At 37.0% G+C, this 16,075-nt stretch overlaps 1 protein-coding gene across 1 annotated transcript; it reads left to right on the top strand.

Annotated features, from left to right (window-relative positions):
• The first annotated feature begins 72 nt into the window (after nucleotides 1–72).
• VPS37A (VPS37A subunit of ESCRT-I) lies at nucleotides 73–14,721 on the top strand. The gene is made up of 12 exons (XM_067298011.1): nucleotides 73–244; nucleotides 4,282–4,356; nucleotides 5,270–5,384; nucleotides 6,250–6,350; nucleotides 7,256–7,472; nucleotides 8,545–8,615; nucleotides 9,675–9,802; nucleotides 9,895–9,953; nucleotides 10,046–10,114; nucleotides 12,799–12,942; nucleotides 13,688–13,768; nucleotides 14,084–14,721. Exons 1-11 carry the CDS (start codon nucleotides 117–119, stop codon nucleotides 13,766–13,768), a joined length of 1,188 nt encoding a protein of 395 aa, XP_067154112.1. The 5' UTR covers nucleotides 73–116; the 3' UTR covers nucleotides 14,084–14,721.
• Nucleotides 14,722–16,075: the final 1,354 nt, after the last annotated feature.

Genomic DNA, 16,075 nt, shown 5'->3' with positions numbered 1-16,075 from the left:
GGCTTGGGTCCTGGCGGCGGCGGCGGCGGCGGCGGCGGCTGCGGCGGCGGCGCGGGGGGGGGGGGGGTTGTGGCGGCCCTGCGGGAGACGCGGCCGGGCCGGGGCGCCGCGGGAGGATGAACTGGCTGTTCCCCCTGGCCAAGGGCGGCGGCTCCTCCTCGCCCGCCGCGCCGCTGCCCGCCCTCACCAGCCTGCAGCAGCAGAAGCAGCGGCAGATCGAGTCGCTGCGCAGCGCCCACGCCGCGTGAGTGACCGCGTGAACAGGGGGGCGAGGCGGTGCCGCCTGGGGCACGGGCCCGGGCCCGGCAGCGGGGCCCAGCGGCGCGGCAGCGGGGCCCGGCGGCGCCCGGGAGCCGGCAGCACAGGCGGCTGCTGTGCCGGGGGTCGCGGCGGGCCGGCGAGGGGCGGCGCGGGCTGTGCGCGCCCCGTGGGCGCCTCCGCGGGCCGGCCCGGCCCAGCCGCCCGGGGCTCCGGCCTGAAAGCCTAGGAAGGGGCGTAAGCTGTAGGTGCCGGAGTAAAGCCCTGCTTATAGAAACAGTGTCGTTTTTCTGAGGTCAAGACGCAGAAGAATAAACCTAGGAGCACGCAGGAGCCTGCAGTCACTGTGCCGTAAGCAGCTGTGGGACAGCAGCGTTCTGGCTCTGCCACCTGTTTTTCCGACGTGCAGTGCTAATCCGCTAATGACTGACTATGTATTCTAACTTGTTCTGGAGGCGTCGGGTCTTCTCTCCTCCCCTGCCCACCCCCACAGTGCTCTGCCACCACCCTTTTTACTGCAAAATGATTCTTTTGTCCTGAAAGGCTCCAACTGGCTGCATGCTGATCAGTCTTGCCTAGCTTTTTCTCTTTTAATTCTTTTAAAGTGTTCATCTCTTAAAAGGAGTTCCACAATTCAAATGTTTCAAGTTACTTTTAAATGAGAGCCAGTTCCCATGGTATGCATAGATGTTGTTTTTAGTGAACATGTGAGCATTTATCGTGCATCCTGGGATGTTCAAAAGACTGTTGAAGTGGAATGGCTGAGATGCCTCCAAAAGCTATCAGAAAAAGAAAAGGGAATGTTTCCTGCTATGTCACACTGAGGCCAGCAGTGGGAGGGAAACAGATTTCCAACCTTGAAAGAAAGGAGTCGAGCCGAGTTTAACAGTTGCAAGCTAATTGCTGTCTTAGTATTTGAAATTAGCGCATAAGAAACATAGGTATGATAGTGTAGTTTGCTGTCGTTGGTTGTTTAAACTTGAATCTCTTCAGAGCCAAATTTTCACAAATATTTTAGAAGGATGGTTCACTCTTTTTAAGAGCTTACCCAACAGCTTAAGCTTATCTAACCAGAAGTTTTTGTTGGCCAGGCCTTTGCCTTTTATTTTTACCCTTTTCTTTGTACCAGGGACTTTAAGTCCTCAGAAAAAGGTTTTGTTTATTTATTTACTTTTTTCTCATGGTCAGCTCACTGAACTGGTTTACTACTCAGTTCTGCAGGCACCAGGGTCGACATATACAGAGAGGGAGTGGACCCTGCAGCCAGGAATGGACAAAGAGAAGGGTGGGGAGATGGTAGTTGCTCAACCATAACTTTTCAGCAATGTAAACTAGCCTACATAGTCACTCTTAAGGATAGGCAAAAAAGCAAAAAGTAGGCAAATGAAGACCTCCTTAAAGAAGGTTACAACTGTTCGGACTGATCAGTTAGGAGTTTCTGGGCTTCTTGTTTCATTTTTCCCTCCTCCCAATTTGTATAGGTTGTGCAGGGGAGGGGAGCATACCCATACACCCTTCTCAAAGGAGTTTTGTAGGCTGACTGTTCAAGTACCTGACAGGTCATTAAAAGCAGAAACATGTAGGAGATAACTCCTGAGAAAATCCTTCAGTTAGAAAGAAGAGGTGGTGACTTCAGTGTGTGGTATATCATAATAGAGCCCTAACTCTCTGATTGGATTTTATCCCTTAGGGGGTGTGTGATGATTCTTCAATGATGTGTTATCTGTGTCAGGTTTCACATCATAGGGAAAGAGTGGATGCTGAGTTGCCTTTGAGAGGAAGATGAGTGGGTAGGGCAAAGCGTAGCTGAGTTTGTGCCTTTCTTCATTTATACCCAAAGCTCTAAAAACTAGAGTTGTAAGTTGTATGCGCACATAACACTTCAGAGGTACAAAACACTCCTACACTGAACACACTTTTTCCATATAATTTATTTGGGGTTTTTTTGAGCAAGGGGGGAGGGCAGGGACATTTCCAAAGCTGGGTGCAAAGAGGCTTTCTGGGAACACCCAGCTGTTACTATTACCAGTTCTAGCTGTGTCTGGTCCCCTTAGAAGGGTGAGGGAGAGGATGATATTAGTAACCAGGTGCAGGCAGAAGAGGAATCAGCCTACTTTTTAAGCTTAATTTCCTTCCCCCTCCCTCTGCATGTAAGAGATCTGCAAAGAATGGAATAGCTTCTTTTGATTGAAGCATTATAAGATGAAGCTGATTTTTCTTACCTCTTTTCTCTCCCAATACCAGCCTAGATATGTTTATGCTGTCTGAAACTGTTGCTTCTGAGTTAAGTTTACACCTCCTTCTCTTCCTCCTTTGTATTCTTTGGAATGCCATCTTTCAAACCAGTCTTGCTCTGCATACAAGTTGTAGATTGCTTTGAATGTTGAAATCAACTTCTTATTAAAGCAGCTGGTTTTGGAGAGTTTCTGAGTAACTGGCCTGTTACAGGAGGAGCCAGTTTGGATTCATTCTCTTAATAGTTTCATAAGATATGTGTTTTCTCACTCAGGGCTTTCAGGAGGGCTGTGTCTTGAGTGTTCTTGGCTTACAGAGCTCTAAATTTTTGCAAGTAGCTCTTCAGAGAAATACTGTTGAAAATATCTGTGTAAATGCATAGAACTCAGTGCATGTGGAAAAAATGACTCAAATAGTAAGAAAGTAGGTTGAGTGTAATGTATGCCTTAAATATTTATTTGTAGACAGCATAGTGGAGTGATACTTAAATGTGAACCAGATGTAAAGCCTTGTGAAGGTAAATGTTTTGTTAGATAAAAATCAATTTAGAAGAAAGCAGTGATGGGATGTCTTATTATAAGCCAGTAGATGGGGGAAAATAAGTTGGGAGTGTTGGCAGATCAGCCAGTAACACAAGGCTTTACAAAACAGAAGTGAAGTTTTGCACAGATTTGAAGGTAGTAGGAAACCTGACTTTGGAATAGTAAATGGAAATCAGTGGAGGAATCAAAAAGGAGTTATAAATAACAAAACTGATGGGCGGTAGTGACTTTCTTGGCATTTCAAATGGGATAAAAGGATGGAATGGTTGGGAAGTCAACAGTAAGGAAGAAGTCAAGATGCCACAGTGTGATTCAGAATGTATTTTACACCTGTGTATTATGTGGTAAAGTTAAAATTGCTGAAATGCTGGCTGTCCTATAGTTGTCATGGTCATCATATGAAGAAAGAGCTGAGTGTATAGATCTGTTCTTTGTTGTGTTGTGGGAATTTTTTTTTTATAGCTTCTGTAAGCTTCTGTGAAATTTCTGCAAGAATGAACTTGCCTGGTCAAATTTTCCTTGATTTTTGGACAGCAGTGTATTTGTCTAAATTGCAACCAGTGCAGCAATTGAAGATGAAGTATTTTATATAAATAGCAGTACCGCAACAGCAAAGGTATTCACTGTATTGGTAATTACAATAACTTTACCAAGTAAGGCCTGGGGTCTTGATGTAGGTCCTGATTTAAAAGTTTTCTTTTTTTTGTTTGCTTGTTTATGTGCTAAATACTTTTCCTGTCAGAAGTGGTATGGTGTCTGTTTAGGTATATAAAGGATAATATTCTTAAATATGCTGTAGCAAGACTGGTTAAAAGAATCCATATCTTATCCAGCAAAAAGCTGTCTACAATAAAGTCATCTTACAGTAAGCCCATGACATGCCCTTTCTGGCAGAATAACAGCAGTAAATACATGTGTTAAATCTTTTCTCAATTAAGATTGCAGGAACACCAACCAAAAATTTAGACACTGAACCAATGCCCTTGCCTACATACTAAAGCAAATGCAGTCACAAATTGTGTGGTGATTGTTTTACGTTTCCTAAAACTTATGTTCAAAATTATATTTGAAGTTAATTTAAAGCATATTGACTTATTCTAGTGATTTCAATTTTCTTCTTAAGTAAGTTTTTCAGAAGAAAACTAAATGAAAAGAGTGTCTGAGGTAACGCCTTTTAGGTTGTAGGTACAAAGGCTGTTATATTGACCATGAATTGAATGCTAACAATTCCTTCTTTGTTTGACAGCATTGTAGAAATTCAGAAAGATGTGGAATATCGACTGCCATTCACTGTAAACAACTTGACAATTAATATTAACATGTAAGTAGAGTGAGATACCACTATGTGCATCCTGAAAATTAATATTTTTCTAACAAAAAATAGGAGTATAATATAAATGGCTCCCATCTCATAACTAATTTCAGGAACTGTAAACTTGACTTGCATTAGTAGTTTTAGTGACTTGAGTGAAACTAGTTGTGTTCATAATGCAGATGCTCAACTTGAAGCATAACTTTTTTCCCATGCTCAATTTCTAAGATAACCTGCATGTTTTTAGTAGAAGCAAGTAGCATAAAACTAAGTGTTTCTGATGTCTGAGTGCCCCTCTAGTAAAAGCAAATTTAAACAGCAGCTTACTAACCTGCTGCTAGTTCCTCATATTTACTCTTACCTCAGTAAGTATGATCTTCTGGATCAGAACTTAAAGTTGATTCATGGTAATATTTCCACTGAATTTACATGTTTTTTGGGTGCTTTCGTTCTTTGCTCTGGCAAATGATCAAGATACCCTATTCACAAGTTTTTATTACTTTAGCCTCAAGGTTTTGATACGTTGTCTAATATTCTTAGAGGTCATACTGCATTGTCTTTATTACAAAGTTGTTAATTGTTAGAAAATTATTGTATTAGAAAATATCCCTGACACATTACTACATTTGCTTTGTCTGTGGACATAATTGCTTCATTGTTATCCAGGCCTTTTCCCCAGCAAATACTCTTTTCAGTTCCAGAGAAGCCTAATATTCTAACCTCTCTGAAGTGTCATTACTGACTTCTAATTTTGTAACTGAATAATCCTCTTGTGTGGTTCACGCTATATTTCTGCATAACAGTTTTCATAGAAAAGTAAGCTTATGTAATTAGTAGTGTGTTTTCTTTGTATAAGAAGACTTTTTATAGCAAACTTTATTATGGGGCATAGCTGTAGTAATGGTTATTTTTATATTTGCAGCTTGCTACCACCTCAGTTTCCTCAGGAAAAACCAGTCATCAGTGTGTTCCCACCTGTGAGACATCATTTACTGGACAAGCAGGGTGTATATGTGACCTGTCCACTAATAAGTAATGTATGTATAATTTGTAACTTTATATGTCTACTATTAACTGGCAATTTTAATGCATGTCATATTAGGTTATTGCCAATCTTTCTGGCAAAAAAGACTTGCTTGGATCCTAATCCCGCTCAAATGCTCTTGGTCTGAAAACAAAAATTCAGTAGTATTCAGTACACTACTATTTTTTTCTATTACTACTACTATTACTGAATTCAGTATTCAGTATTTAGTATATCTGAAACTGTATTAAGTTATGATGACTTAGAAAGTTACTGTCATTTTTCTTCATAGTACCGGTTAGCACAGTTCTTGTTTCTCTACAGTATATTCCAAATAAAGGAGGAAGATATTTTAAGACAGTTTTGCAGCCTAATTCTTTCTACCTGTATTCTGATAGAAAAGTGTGAAGGCTTTAGGTCTAATGTGCAATATTTTAATATGTTCTTCATTTATTTTCTTTGCCAACACAGATGTGTCTTTTAGAACGACACTTTTCCGAATGTAATTAATGATGCTTTTTGTCTCAAAACCTTAAATCTTGATTTTTATTTTTTTTTCAAATGCAGCTCTGTAACTAAGGGGTTTTTTTGTTTGTTAGCGATGCCATGCTTAATTGATTCTCCATTTATAATGGCATAGTTAAAAAGTTTTAGTTTCTGTTCAGTTCTGGGTGGCTTTAACACTTAAAGGAACAAAGTTTCTAAAGTATTTAGAGCTTGCAAGTTTACATTCGTTGATATGTCTCTGAAATCATTTACAACGCTGCCGTGTGAGTGTAATAAATGGTCGTGTCCAGCATGTTTCAGAGGTGTTGGATTCCAGAAATATTTTCTCTTATGTGTTTAGCTTCTTTAATTTTTTTTTTTTTTTAAACCAGTTTGCAATGCACTCAGACCTTGGAAAAATTATTCAAAGTTTATTGGATGAGTTTTGGAAGAATCCACCAGTTCTGGCTCCTAACTCAACATCGTTTCCATAGTAGGTGTTTATAATTGTAATGGAACTATAGTAACATTTTAAAAACTGTAAAGATTAAACAAGGCATTTAAGGCATGGAGAAAACGAAATAATATAGTGGATTTATTGAGAGACTTATAACACCCTCACACCTGTGATGAAAACATGATTGTTTTAAGAAGCAACACTGACTTGTGTTGGATTTGTTGTATCAGCATGCTAATGTTCGTTTTAAAGAAAATAAAAGCATGTAAAGTCACGAGTGTTTACATTATCGGAAGAAATCTTAAAATCTCTATAGATCATGATGTGAGCAGTTGTATTTTTTTCATGTTCTGTTCATAATCTCTCAGGGTAGGAAGCAGTTTTTGTTGCACAGATGTGAATTTAAATGATAGTTGGATTAAATAGGTAAAGGTGATCTTAGAAATTCAGCTGTGAGTAGTATAGTAGTACAGACAAGGCTGTAATGTTTTACATTACAATGGTGGATTTTAAAAAATCATTCATGTTATTTAAAAGTACTTACGTATGTATTGCCAAAGCCATTAAAGGCTATACTGTAAATGAGAATTTGAGTAACACAGATGTATTTCTTAGGACTTCTATATGGAAACAATTTAAATTTATGCCCTCATAAATCTTTGAGAAGCAGATTTTTGAATGCACCTCTGATTTGCTCTCTAACAACTAAAGAACAATTTTTTTTTGGCTGCTTTATAGTAGGTTTTAACTTAACAGACTTGTATAACTGTAGAGCACTATAATAGGTAAAGTAGACTTACTATGTTAGAAGTAAATGAGAACAAAAATGTTTGTCATCTTCTAAAAGTTCAGTATTATCTCTTGTACATGCTCTAGTAGTTAAAATTCAAATGATGAGAAATGTGCTGTAAGCCATTGGTTGCTGATGATCATGTTTTTAGCCTTTACAGCAAACCATCTGGAATGCCTCCGTATGCACGTCAGGGGTTTCCATTTCTTCCTCCCTATCCACCCCAAGAAACAAATAGAACTATAGCCGCTGTGCCAGTTGCTGAATCTGTTCCTTCGAGTTACGCTACAGATAAGCCTGCTGCTCCCTCTTACGGCTTGATTGCTGATCTGCCACTGCCTGTTCCAACAGCAGAAGCAGTACTTCAGGTTTGTGCGCTGAGGTTTGTTGCTCAAGTTGTCAGACACTGGCTATAAGTCTCCTTAAAGGCAGACAGGGCAATGCCACAAAACTCAAGGGATCAGTCTAAGTCAGTGTACTTATTTGTTTTGCTTGTGCTAGGAAAATGAAACTATCATTTTGGTTGTGATGAAAAGGTTTTGAGAACAACATTGAAGGCAGACCAGCAAGTGTTTTTTTGAGCTTCAGTGAAACTAGACTAAATATTTTTGTATATATTTCTTTTGAGCTACACTGTATTCTTAAGTATATAGTGACTGTTTTTACAATCATGGAAAATGTAAAGCCCTTCTATACAGGATTTCCTAGATAGAATTTATCAGATGAGAACAATATGTAGTCTCCAGTCTTTATATGTAGGGTATTTTTCTAATTTTCACTTGGTTCAAATAGCTTCTCTTCATGGAGCTTCCATGTGTGTACCTCCTTCCCCGGCACACACCCCCCTGCACATTCCTCCTGCTCTGCACTCCAGAGGGAATTTTTTGAATCTCTTCCAATAAACTTGATATCTAAATGTTTCATGTTTCTCTCATCATGAGGTTAAAATTGTCTGTAGAAACCAAAGCTTTTTTTAATCTCAGAAGGCATGTTTTGTTCATGTGGTAGAACTGAGAATTTTTACCTTCTATGAGGACAGATATTTTTCTTCTCTACAGACTTTTTTCCTGAGGGTTATAGCTAAAAACACCACATGCGAGATACCAAAATTTCTGTCTTTTTCTCTATTCTTATTTTTCTGAATTGTTCCTCCTGTGTCTTTCCTGAGTCATTCAACTAATCTTGAATGGAGCACTTAGCAAGACAGAATTATTTTCCTCCAGATTTGACTACTCTTTTGTGACATGCCACCTCAAATGTTCCCAAGTATTTTTGTTGCTGTGATTGAGCTAGACTTTTTCTGTTTGGAGACTAGTGCTATAGCTACTTACTACTTTGTTTTTATTGATGACAGAGATTCATTTCCAGGCTTGAATTATCAAGAATTATCAAGAAATTGCTGTTCAGAGATTTGCTAAGCATTCCTAAATTTCCATTTAGGTTGGCCAGAATGGATTTACTTACAAGATGCCTGATGTTCCTGATACATTTCCAGAACTCTCAGAACTAAGGTAAATTTTTAGAATGTGATAAAACTTTCATATTCGTTAGAAGTCAGTTATTGCTGGTCTGCAAGTAATTTTTGTAATAATTCTTTCTGAATACATCACTGAAAGTACTTTGGAGAAATGATAAATACGTCAATTATTTTCTGAACATATAATTTGCTAACTGGTAAGTAAGCCTTGTATTTAAATTCTTGTATTTAAATTCTTGTTTAGGGTCTTCTCAGTAGGAACAATATTTCAGGATTCAACACCTGGAATAAACATCTATTTTTATTTTTTCTGTCAAAGTCTTCTGCTCTATCTTCTGGGACTTCACCAGGGATTTAATTGCTACTAATAGAACAACTCTAACTCTTGAAGGAGAAGGCAGTATAGGAAAGCAGACTTGAGAGTGGCTTTGCATCAAAAGTATTACCTTGTCACAATTCAAAAATCAGATCAGTTATTTTCACAGTAACTTGCTCAGATCTATTGAGACAGGCTCCTTAATCTGTTGTCTGTGATTGAAAGGATTATTATTTAATTATTAATTATGAAAGGGTCTTAGGAACTTGGTTTATTCACTTGCTGATCTCATCTTTATGGTGTTGTCATAGCTTACTAATTGAAAGCTATGTTCTTTAAAGAAAAGAAAAGGACCTTTGGCAAGAAAAAATTCTGGGTTTTGGCTGCTCTGGACACCTTTTAAGAGTCTGTGTTGAACTTAGCTAAATGGACTATAAGTCCTAGCAGCATCTTTAATATGTAGCAGAAAGGTTTGGGGGTGCGGGGTTTTTTTGGTGTTCTTTTTGTGTGGTGGGTTTTTTGTTTTGTTTTTTAGAAATAAAACATTTCAAGGAAGTCTGGTACTTCCAAGAAGACGAGCTTAAATTCCATGATTATTCTGTAGGCAGCTGAGGCTTTAGAATTTGTTGGCAATATGATGAGTGTATCTAAGAGTCACGAGTGGTATTACAGCTGTGCTGGGTAGTGTTAAAAAAATGCTTTGGCGAAAATGAGTAACTCTACATGTAATGCTTGCTGTTAGCTTTAAATCTGCTTTTTCTCTCTGTTTCAATCTAGTATATCGCAGCTGACCAATATGAATGATCAAGAGGAAGTGTTACTGGAACAGTTTGTGAATCTACCACAGCTGAAGCAAGTCATTACTGATAGAGATGAGTTAGTGAAAAGCATTGAAGAGCTGGCAAGTAAGTTGTCAAAACATTAGCATCTCTGGCTGTGTTCCGGGAACTGAATCCTTAAAAAAAATAATAATAATAATAGTGATTTTATTTTACAGAAATAAACTTATTGTTGGAGCCTAGTTTAGAGGCAAAAAGACAGACAGTGTTGGATAAAGTAAGTGAACAATGAAAACTTTTCCAGAAAAAGTAGTTGCAGTGTTCTGTATTTTCAGGGGGGGAAAAACATTCATTCTTTTTTACTTCCAGTATGAGCAGCTCACACAGATGAAAGCAGCCTTTGAGAAAAAGATGCAAAGACAGCATGAACTTAGTGAGGTATCTAATCTCTATTTCATATAATCTTTTAAGAATACTTCACTAAAACTGAAGTTTTGACTTGTACCTTTATCCATGAAGAATATTCTTCTGGTTGAACTCTGCTTTTTTGAAATAGTGAGATTCATTCACATCAAGTATGAACTAAAACAGTGAAGTGTCAACTAATTTAAAAACAAAACAGTGTTAAAATTACACTGCTGTTTTTTATGGTACAGTAGAAACAAGGTTGGAAGAATGTGATGAATGAGCCTTTTGATCTGTTCTTAGGTTTAATCTTATGGCAAACAGTTTTAAGAATAAAATTATTTTTACTAAAGCCTTGTTAAATCAATATACCCATTTAACATAAGGAATCTGTAAAACTGTACCTGATAAAAATGGTTAAAACCATTGCTGTACAGCTTTAAATTCTGTGATTCACTAGTTATGCCAGTATGTTACATATACTGTCAAACTTTGCACATTCTAAAGCACAAATAGAGGAAAGTCATTACTTCAGAAAGTAAATTGGGTAAAGGAAAGAGTAATTTCTTAGTATATTTACCAGGTTATGCATTTAAAGAAGTAATTTATCATGAAGTTTTTGATGCATAAATTGTTTTATTGTTTGCAAGATTTTTATCTGAGAGTACAACAATGCATGAAGACAGCATGTATAGTATCTGAATTTCAAAATGTCCAAAGTGTAACAAAATGTGAAATCGCAAGTAGGTAAATTATATGATAGCAAACTAAATGACCTCATCAGTGATCTAAATGAGTTGAATGCTTTCTTACTTGAAAATCAGAACAGACTGACTGCTAATGTCTTCTTTCTGTGTGATGTAAATTGGCCTTAAAGTGGACAGAGATAGTTGGCTGGCATTGAGAAACTTTCTACTTCAGTAAGAAGCCTCTCAAGAATAGGACAAAATGCCCCACTGTTATGTTAGCTTTCCTTTTTTCTAAGTTTGATTTGCTGATTAATGGTTAGGAGGCTGAGAGCTGCAGTTGCAGCTGAATTTTTGTGCTTTTTTTTTTTCCCCCCCATATGCTGTATCTTTGTTTGAGATGCTTGCTTTGTACCAGTCTCCTGGTATCTCATCCTTCAAAATTCCAGGCAAGTTTTTTTCCCTTGTACTGTGGGTATATTTTAGTTATCTTTTATGAGAACAAACTTTGCTCATTTTACACAAAAGTACTGATTAAATCAACAGGATTTTTCTGGTTTCATTACAACTTTACGCTAGGCAAACCAAATATTTTTCATGGGGTAGATGAAGGGGGGTCCAAGCATCTAAAATGTTAAATCTATATAAAAATACCTTAATGTTGCACTTATGGCTCTGTACAGACTCCTACTGAAAAAATGAATCATGTTCTGACTAATTGTCCCAGCATAGTGGAGGAAAAATAATGAAATTATAGGCAATAAACAGGCATAAAGGCTTGAGTTTATAAGAGCATGTAAGAATGAATATACTGGACCAGATTAGCAGCCCATCTACTTCTGGAGTCAGCAGTAGTGTCTTGCATAGCATTCCCTGGATTCTTTTCCACAAGTTCCCTTCTAGGAGGAGAGTCTTCTAATCTCCCTTTTGATCATGTTTATTTCCAATATGTATAATATCTTGTGGTAAAGAGTTATGTAGTTTAGCTACATACTGTGTGAAGAACCATTTTATCTTGCTTGTTGAATCTGCCGCTTGCAAACATCGGTTGATTATCTCTACTTTTGGTAGTGAAAGTTGCAGTAACTGCTTAATCTCCCTTTATTATGCTGTTCAAGATTTTGTAGTAATCAGTCTTTTTGTCTTTTCTGGGCTAGAGTCCTAATCTACTAGTTTGTCATAATTTGATATAAGATTACTCCTTGCTCTTCAATACTTTAAATATACAACCAAGCCCAAATCTGTAGTTAGACTTTTAGCAGAACACTTTCTCTAGTTTTCCTAACCGCTTCAGGTGCAATAAAATAAGAGGCCCAGGATAAACTGCTCTGAGGTTAGCTGAGTAAAGACAATGTGAAGCAGTAGTTTGTTCAAAGTTGTGTTTCTACGAGCAAAATATTTTTCTCTTTGCTTAATAAGGGGGAAAAAGTATGTTAAGTTTTGCAGAGTTACATGTGGACATTATTTTCCATAATACCTGTTTGAGGGACTAAGTGAGGGAAACTGCATATTAATAGCATTTATTTTTGAAAATGTAAATTAGGATTGACTGAATCATTTCAAGGTTACTTAAAAGCTGAACCAAAAGGGACTTTTATCACCTTAAACTTTTCCAGTTCATAACTGACTTTGAATTTCAGTAGAGTCTATTTATTGATGGCACTTAAACAATAATTCTATTCCGAAAGTGTGCACTCAAGAACCTGACAGATTTACAAGCTGGATGCTTTCAACAGTGTAGAATATCAATGAAGCTGAAAAGCTTTATACACTTGTGAGAACAAGATTGTGAATCAAGCTGAGATCAAGAACTAAACTGGCAGCACTCTTCTTGGATTGAATCATTTCTAGTTTATCAATTTACACTGTTTCTTGGAGATGGTGCTCCATTTAGTCACTTAGTCTTTATGTAATAATAATAATGCTCTATCCACATATCCCATGTTTATGTAGTCATTTATCTATCTTGTTCTTGGAAACGTGAATTTTGATGGACAGTTTAATATTAAATAGGTGTTTTTATGTTTTTAGAGTTGCAGTCCAAGTGCTCTGCAAGCCAGACTGAAAGTAGCTGCTCATGAAGCTGAAGAAGAATCTGACACTATTGCAGAAGACTTCTTGGAAGGCAAAACAGAAATAGATGACTTTCTCAGTAGTTTCATGGAAAAGAGAACAGTATGTAGTGAACAATTCATTCTAATTTGAGAGATATATACAGTGCATAGTAAATAAATCTAAGACATAAGCAGACTTGAGCAGTCTTGTTATTCAGAGTAGTAGTTGCAAGCTCCAACAAAAGAAAAATATATCCATAAGTGGCTTCAGTCACTTTAAAATGGAATCTGCGTTTTTAAGGAGCATAAGCTTTTAACACAGGAATACCAGGATCTCCTGCATCAGACTCTAGGCCTGTGCTGTTGCAGGTATTTTTGTGTCCCATGTTCTTCTCTATCCTGTAAAAATATAGGGAAGATAGCCACAAGGACATTTTTGTATTTGGAAAGAAATCCGTAGAGAATGATATGTTGTATTAAGCAACCTTAATCCTTAATTTATTAAACTTTCTAAACTCTAGCTATTCTATTAATGACTATCACCAAATAGGTAACAGATTCATAAATCACCTTTCTTAGTCATGGTCTGACAAGAACAACTTGGTAGTGTACCTTTTCTTTAAAGATGTCTGATAAATGCATTTCATAACATAGGAAATGATTCTTTTCTGTTGTAAATAACTGCTTTGGAGTGATGTTACCAAAATATAGACAATTACTCAGCTTGGATTTTGGAAAGGAGGTGGTTCACATGACTTTCCCTTTTCAAAGAGCCTGCAAAGTAGCTAAATCATTAAAGAGAAACTGCAGTATGTGTAGTACAAAATTCCTTTCAGGAGTCACTGGTCCTATGTCTTGTATTTTAGCTCTGCCACTGTAGAAGAGCCAAAGAGGAAAAACTTCAACAGGCAATAGCAATGCACAGCCAATTTCATGCTCCGCTATAGGTAAACTGATATTTTAATATTTGTGGTGAACTTGTTTTTATTTTTTAAATCTGCCACATTGTCACACACTTACTAAATGCTAATTGCAAATTTGTTTACTACAATATGTGGTGTTCTAATAATGCTTCATGTGGAAATTAAGTTCAAGTGAAAATCACTAGTTCTATCTACTGTTTTTGTTCAGTGAGAGAAAACAGTCAATAGCTGCAAAATTTCTATTTAGGACTGTATGTGCTGCACCTGTTATCAATTAAATCTAAAACTTAATATACAAAGGAGTTAAAAATGTCTAATTATGCAAATTTGTCTTTACAGAATTCCTGCAAACTAGACCTACCAAGAGAAGAGTGAACAAACCCAATAAAGCACACTTTTTAATAACTATTATTTGCAAATATGCATTTCATCATATGTGGTTGTATTTCTAGAGGAGATCGTATGCAGAGCTGGGACTGTTTTTGTACAAATTAGAATGTCTCTTTATATTCTCATTGTACTCAAGAAATCCTTCTATTGCAATCTTTGCACTAATTTCTTGTGTTTATTGTTGATAGTTCTTATTATACTTGAGTTTCTGCTGCTATACCCCATTCTTCAGAGATTAAATATCAAAACATGTAATTTTGATTAGCTTTTTACATTTTTATAAAAATATGATTCATATCTTTTGTATTCTTAACTTTAAACATAGGTTTGGCTTGATCTGTGAAAGAGTTTGAGACAGCTGGTGATAGGGTTTTGGAAACTGAAGTTAATTATTTGAGATTGTCAGTGAATTCACAGGCTGTTTTTTCTTGAGGCCAAAATGTTTAACAACAATTTTTTAAAGTAATAATACAAAACTAAATATAGCCTGTTTTGTGTTTTGGATAAGTAGATTTGACTTCAGCAAAGTATGTTTTGGAACAGATTATATTGGAATCAAATAAATGATCTCTAGATTTAGCATGTTACTTGGTGCTAATGGAATCTTGATTTCAGGAATGGCATGGTACCTACCACAGTAATTAAATACAAATTTCATTTAGCAATTTCATTTCATACATGGTTTTACTTGGAAAGAAAGAAGAAATTCAGGTCACTTCCTAGTTTTGGTGTCTCATACAACAAGAATACATTCATCACGTGAGGAACTTGAAAGTGCTTTACAAAAACTAATTCTGAAGTTCTGTGAAGTAGCAAGGTTTTTTTTGTTTTTGTTTTTTGAATAAAAAGTGTGTTATGTCAAGGCCAATGATGAAAATTTGGAACAGTGAGTCTTAATTCTGTCCTTTAATCACTGAATCTTGTCTCAGGTGAGCTCATTTTTTAGGATGGGAGATACATCAGGCAAGAATGGATAGCGTAGCCAAGAACCAAGTGCAGTATTCTGTAGGAGAAAAATACAACCCCCTGAACACATGCATGTATGTATGTTATCTCTCACTCTGTAAAAAGACACATTCTTTTTATTTATCTTGTCAGTGAATTAAATTTTCACACAGAAAGTCAGGTTCTAGAAGAAAAGAAGTAGTTGTAGTTATGGGACAGAAATAAGGTAAAAACCTCCAGAAATTAAGTAATCTATCAGGAATCCTGCTTTTTTCTTTATATCTTTTGTCAGGAAGCAGTTTGGAGATAACAGCCCTTTTGTCACATCTGTGTTATCTAGATAGGGTCACAGAACACTGCAGATTCAAGTCTCAGACTAAAGCAGGTCAGGCCAGGACAGTGTTTTCTGTACTGGTAATCTTTTAGACAGTCCTAACATCAATGCTGTTCCTGCAAAATGGATTAAGGTATTTCTTTTCAATTGGAGATAAGTTAGTAAACTTGCAGTTATGAAAGTCACATAAGCATAGCAGAAAGTCTAATCCGCAAACTACTAAATCCTTAAATAGGGCTTTAATCTGTGCCCTATCATACTTTACAGTGTTGTGGTGGTCTGTCTTAAGCTACCGCTTTTCAGGGTGAGTAAATTATTCTCTTGTACTCATGGGGTTTTGTATTTCTGGGTGGTTCATTTGGTTTTGTTTTTTTGTTAAGCTGGCCCAAAACCTGCCATTAGATGTCCCAAGCAAATAGAACTATGATCCGAATCAAAAAAGATGCTTAGGTGCCTGAAGCTTGTAAGTACTGCTGGTTAAGTAATGATTTGAAGAATATCTCCTTCAACAAAAAACATCGTTGCCACTGAGTGTGTGAAACACTGCCTGTTTATTGACACTGCACTCTGCTAACATGCTAACTAAAGTCCTAATTCAAAATGAGACCCTGTAAAAGGTTTTCTAGATGATCTGAGTATTGTAATCCCTGCAACCCTGGAGA

The sequence above is a fragment of the Apteryx mantelli genome, chromosome 5 (assembly GCF_036417845.1).
Source record: "Apteryx mantelli isolate bAptMan1 chromosome 5, bAptMan1.hap1, whole genome shotgun sequence".
Lineage (NCBI taxonomy): Eukaryota > Metazoa > Chordata > Aves > Apterygiformes > Apterygidae > Apteryx > Apteryx mantelli.
Note: the sequence above shows the minus strand (reverse complement) of the source record. Positions and strands in the feature narration are given on the sequence as shown.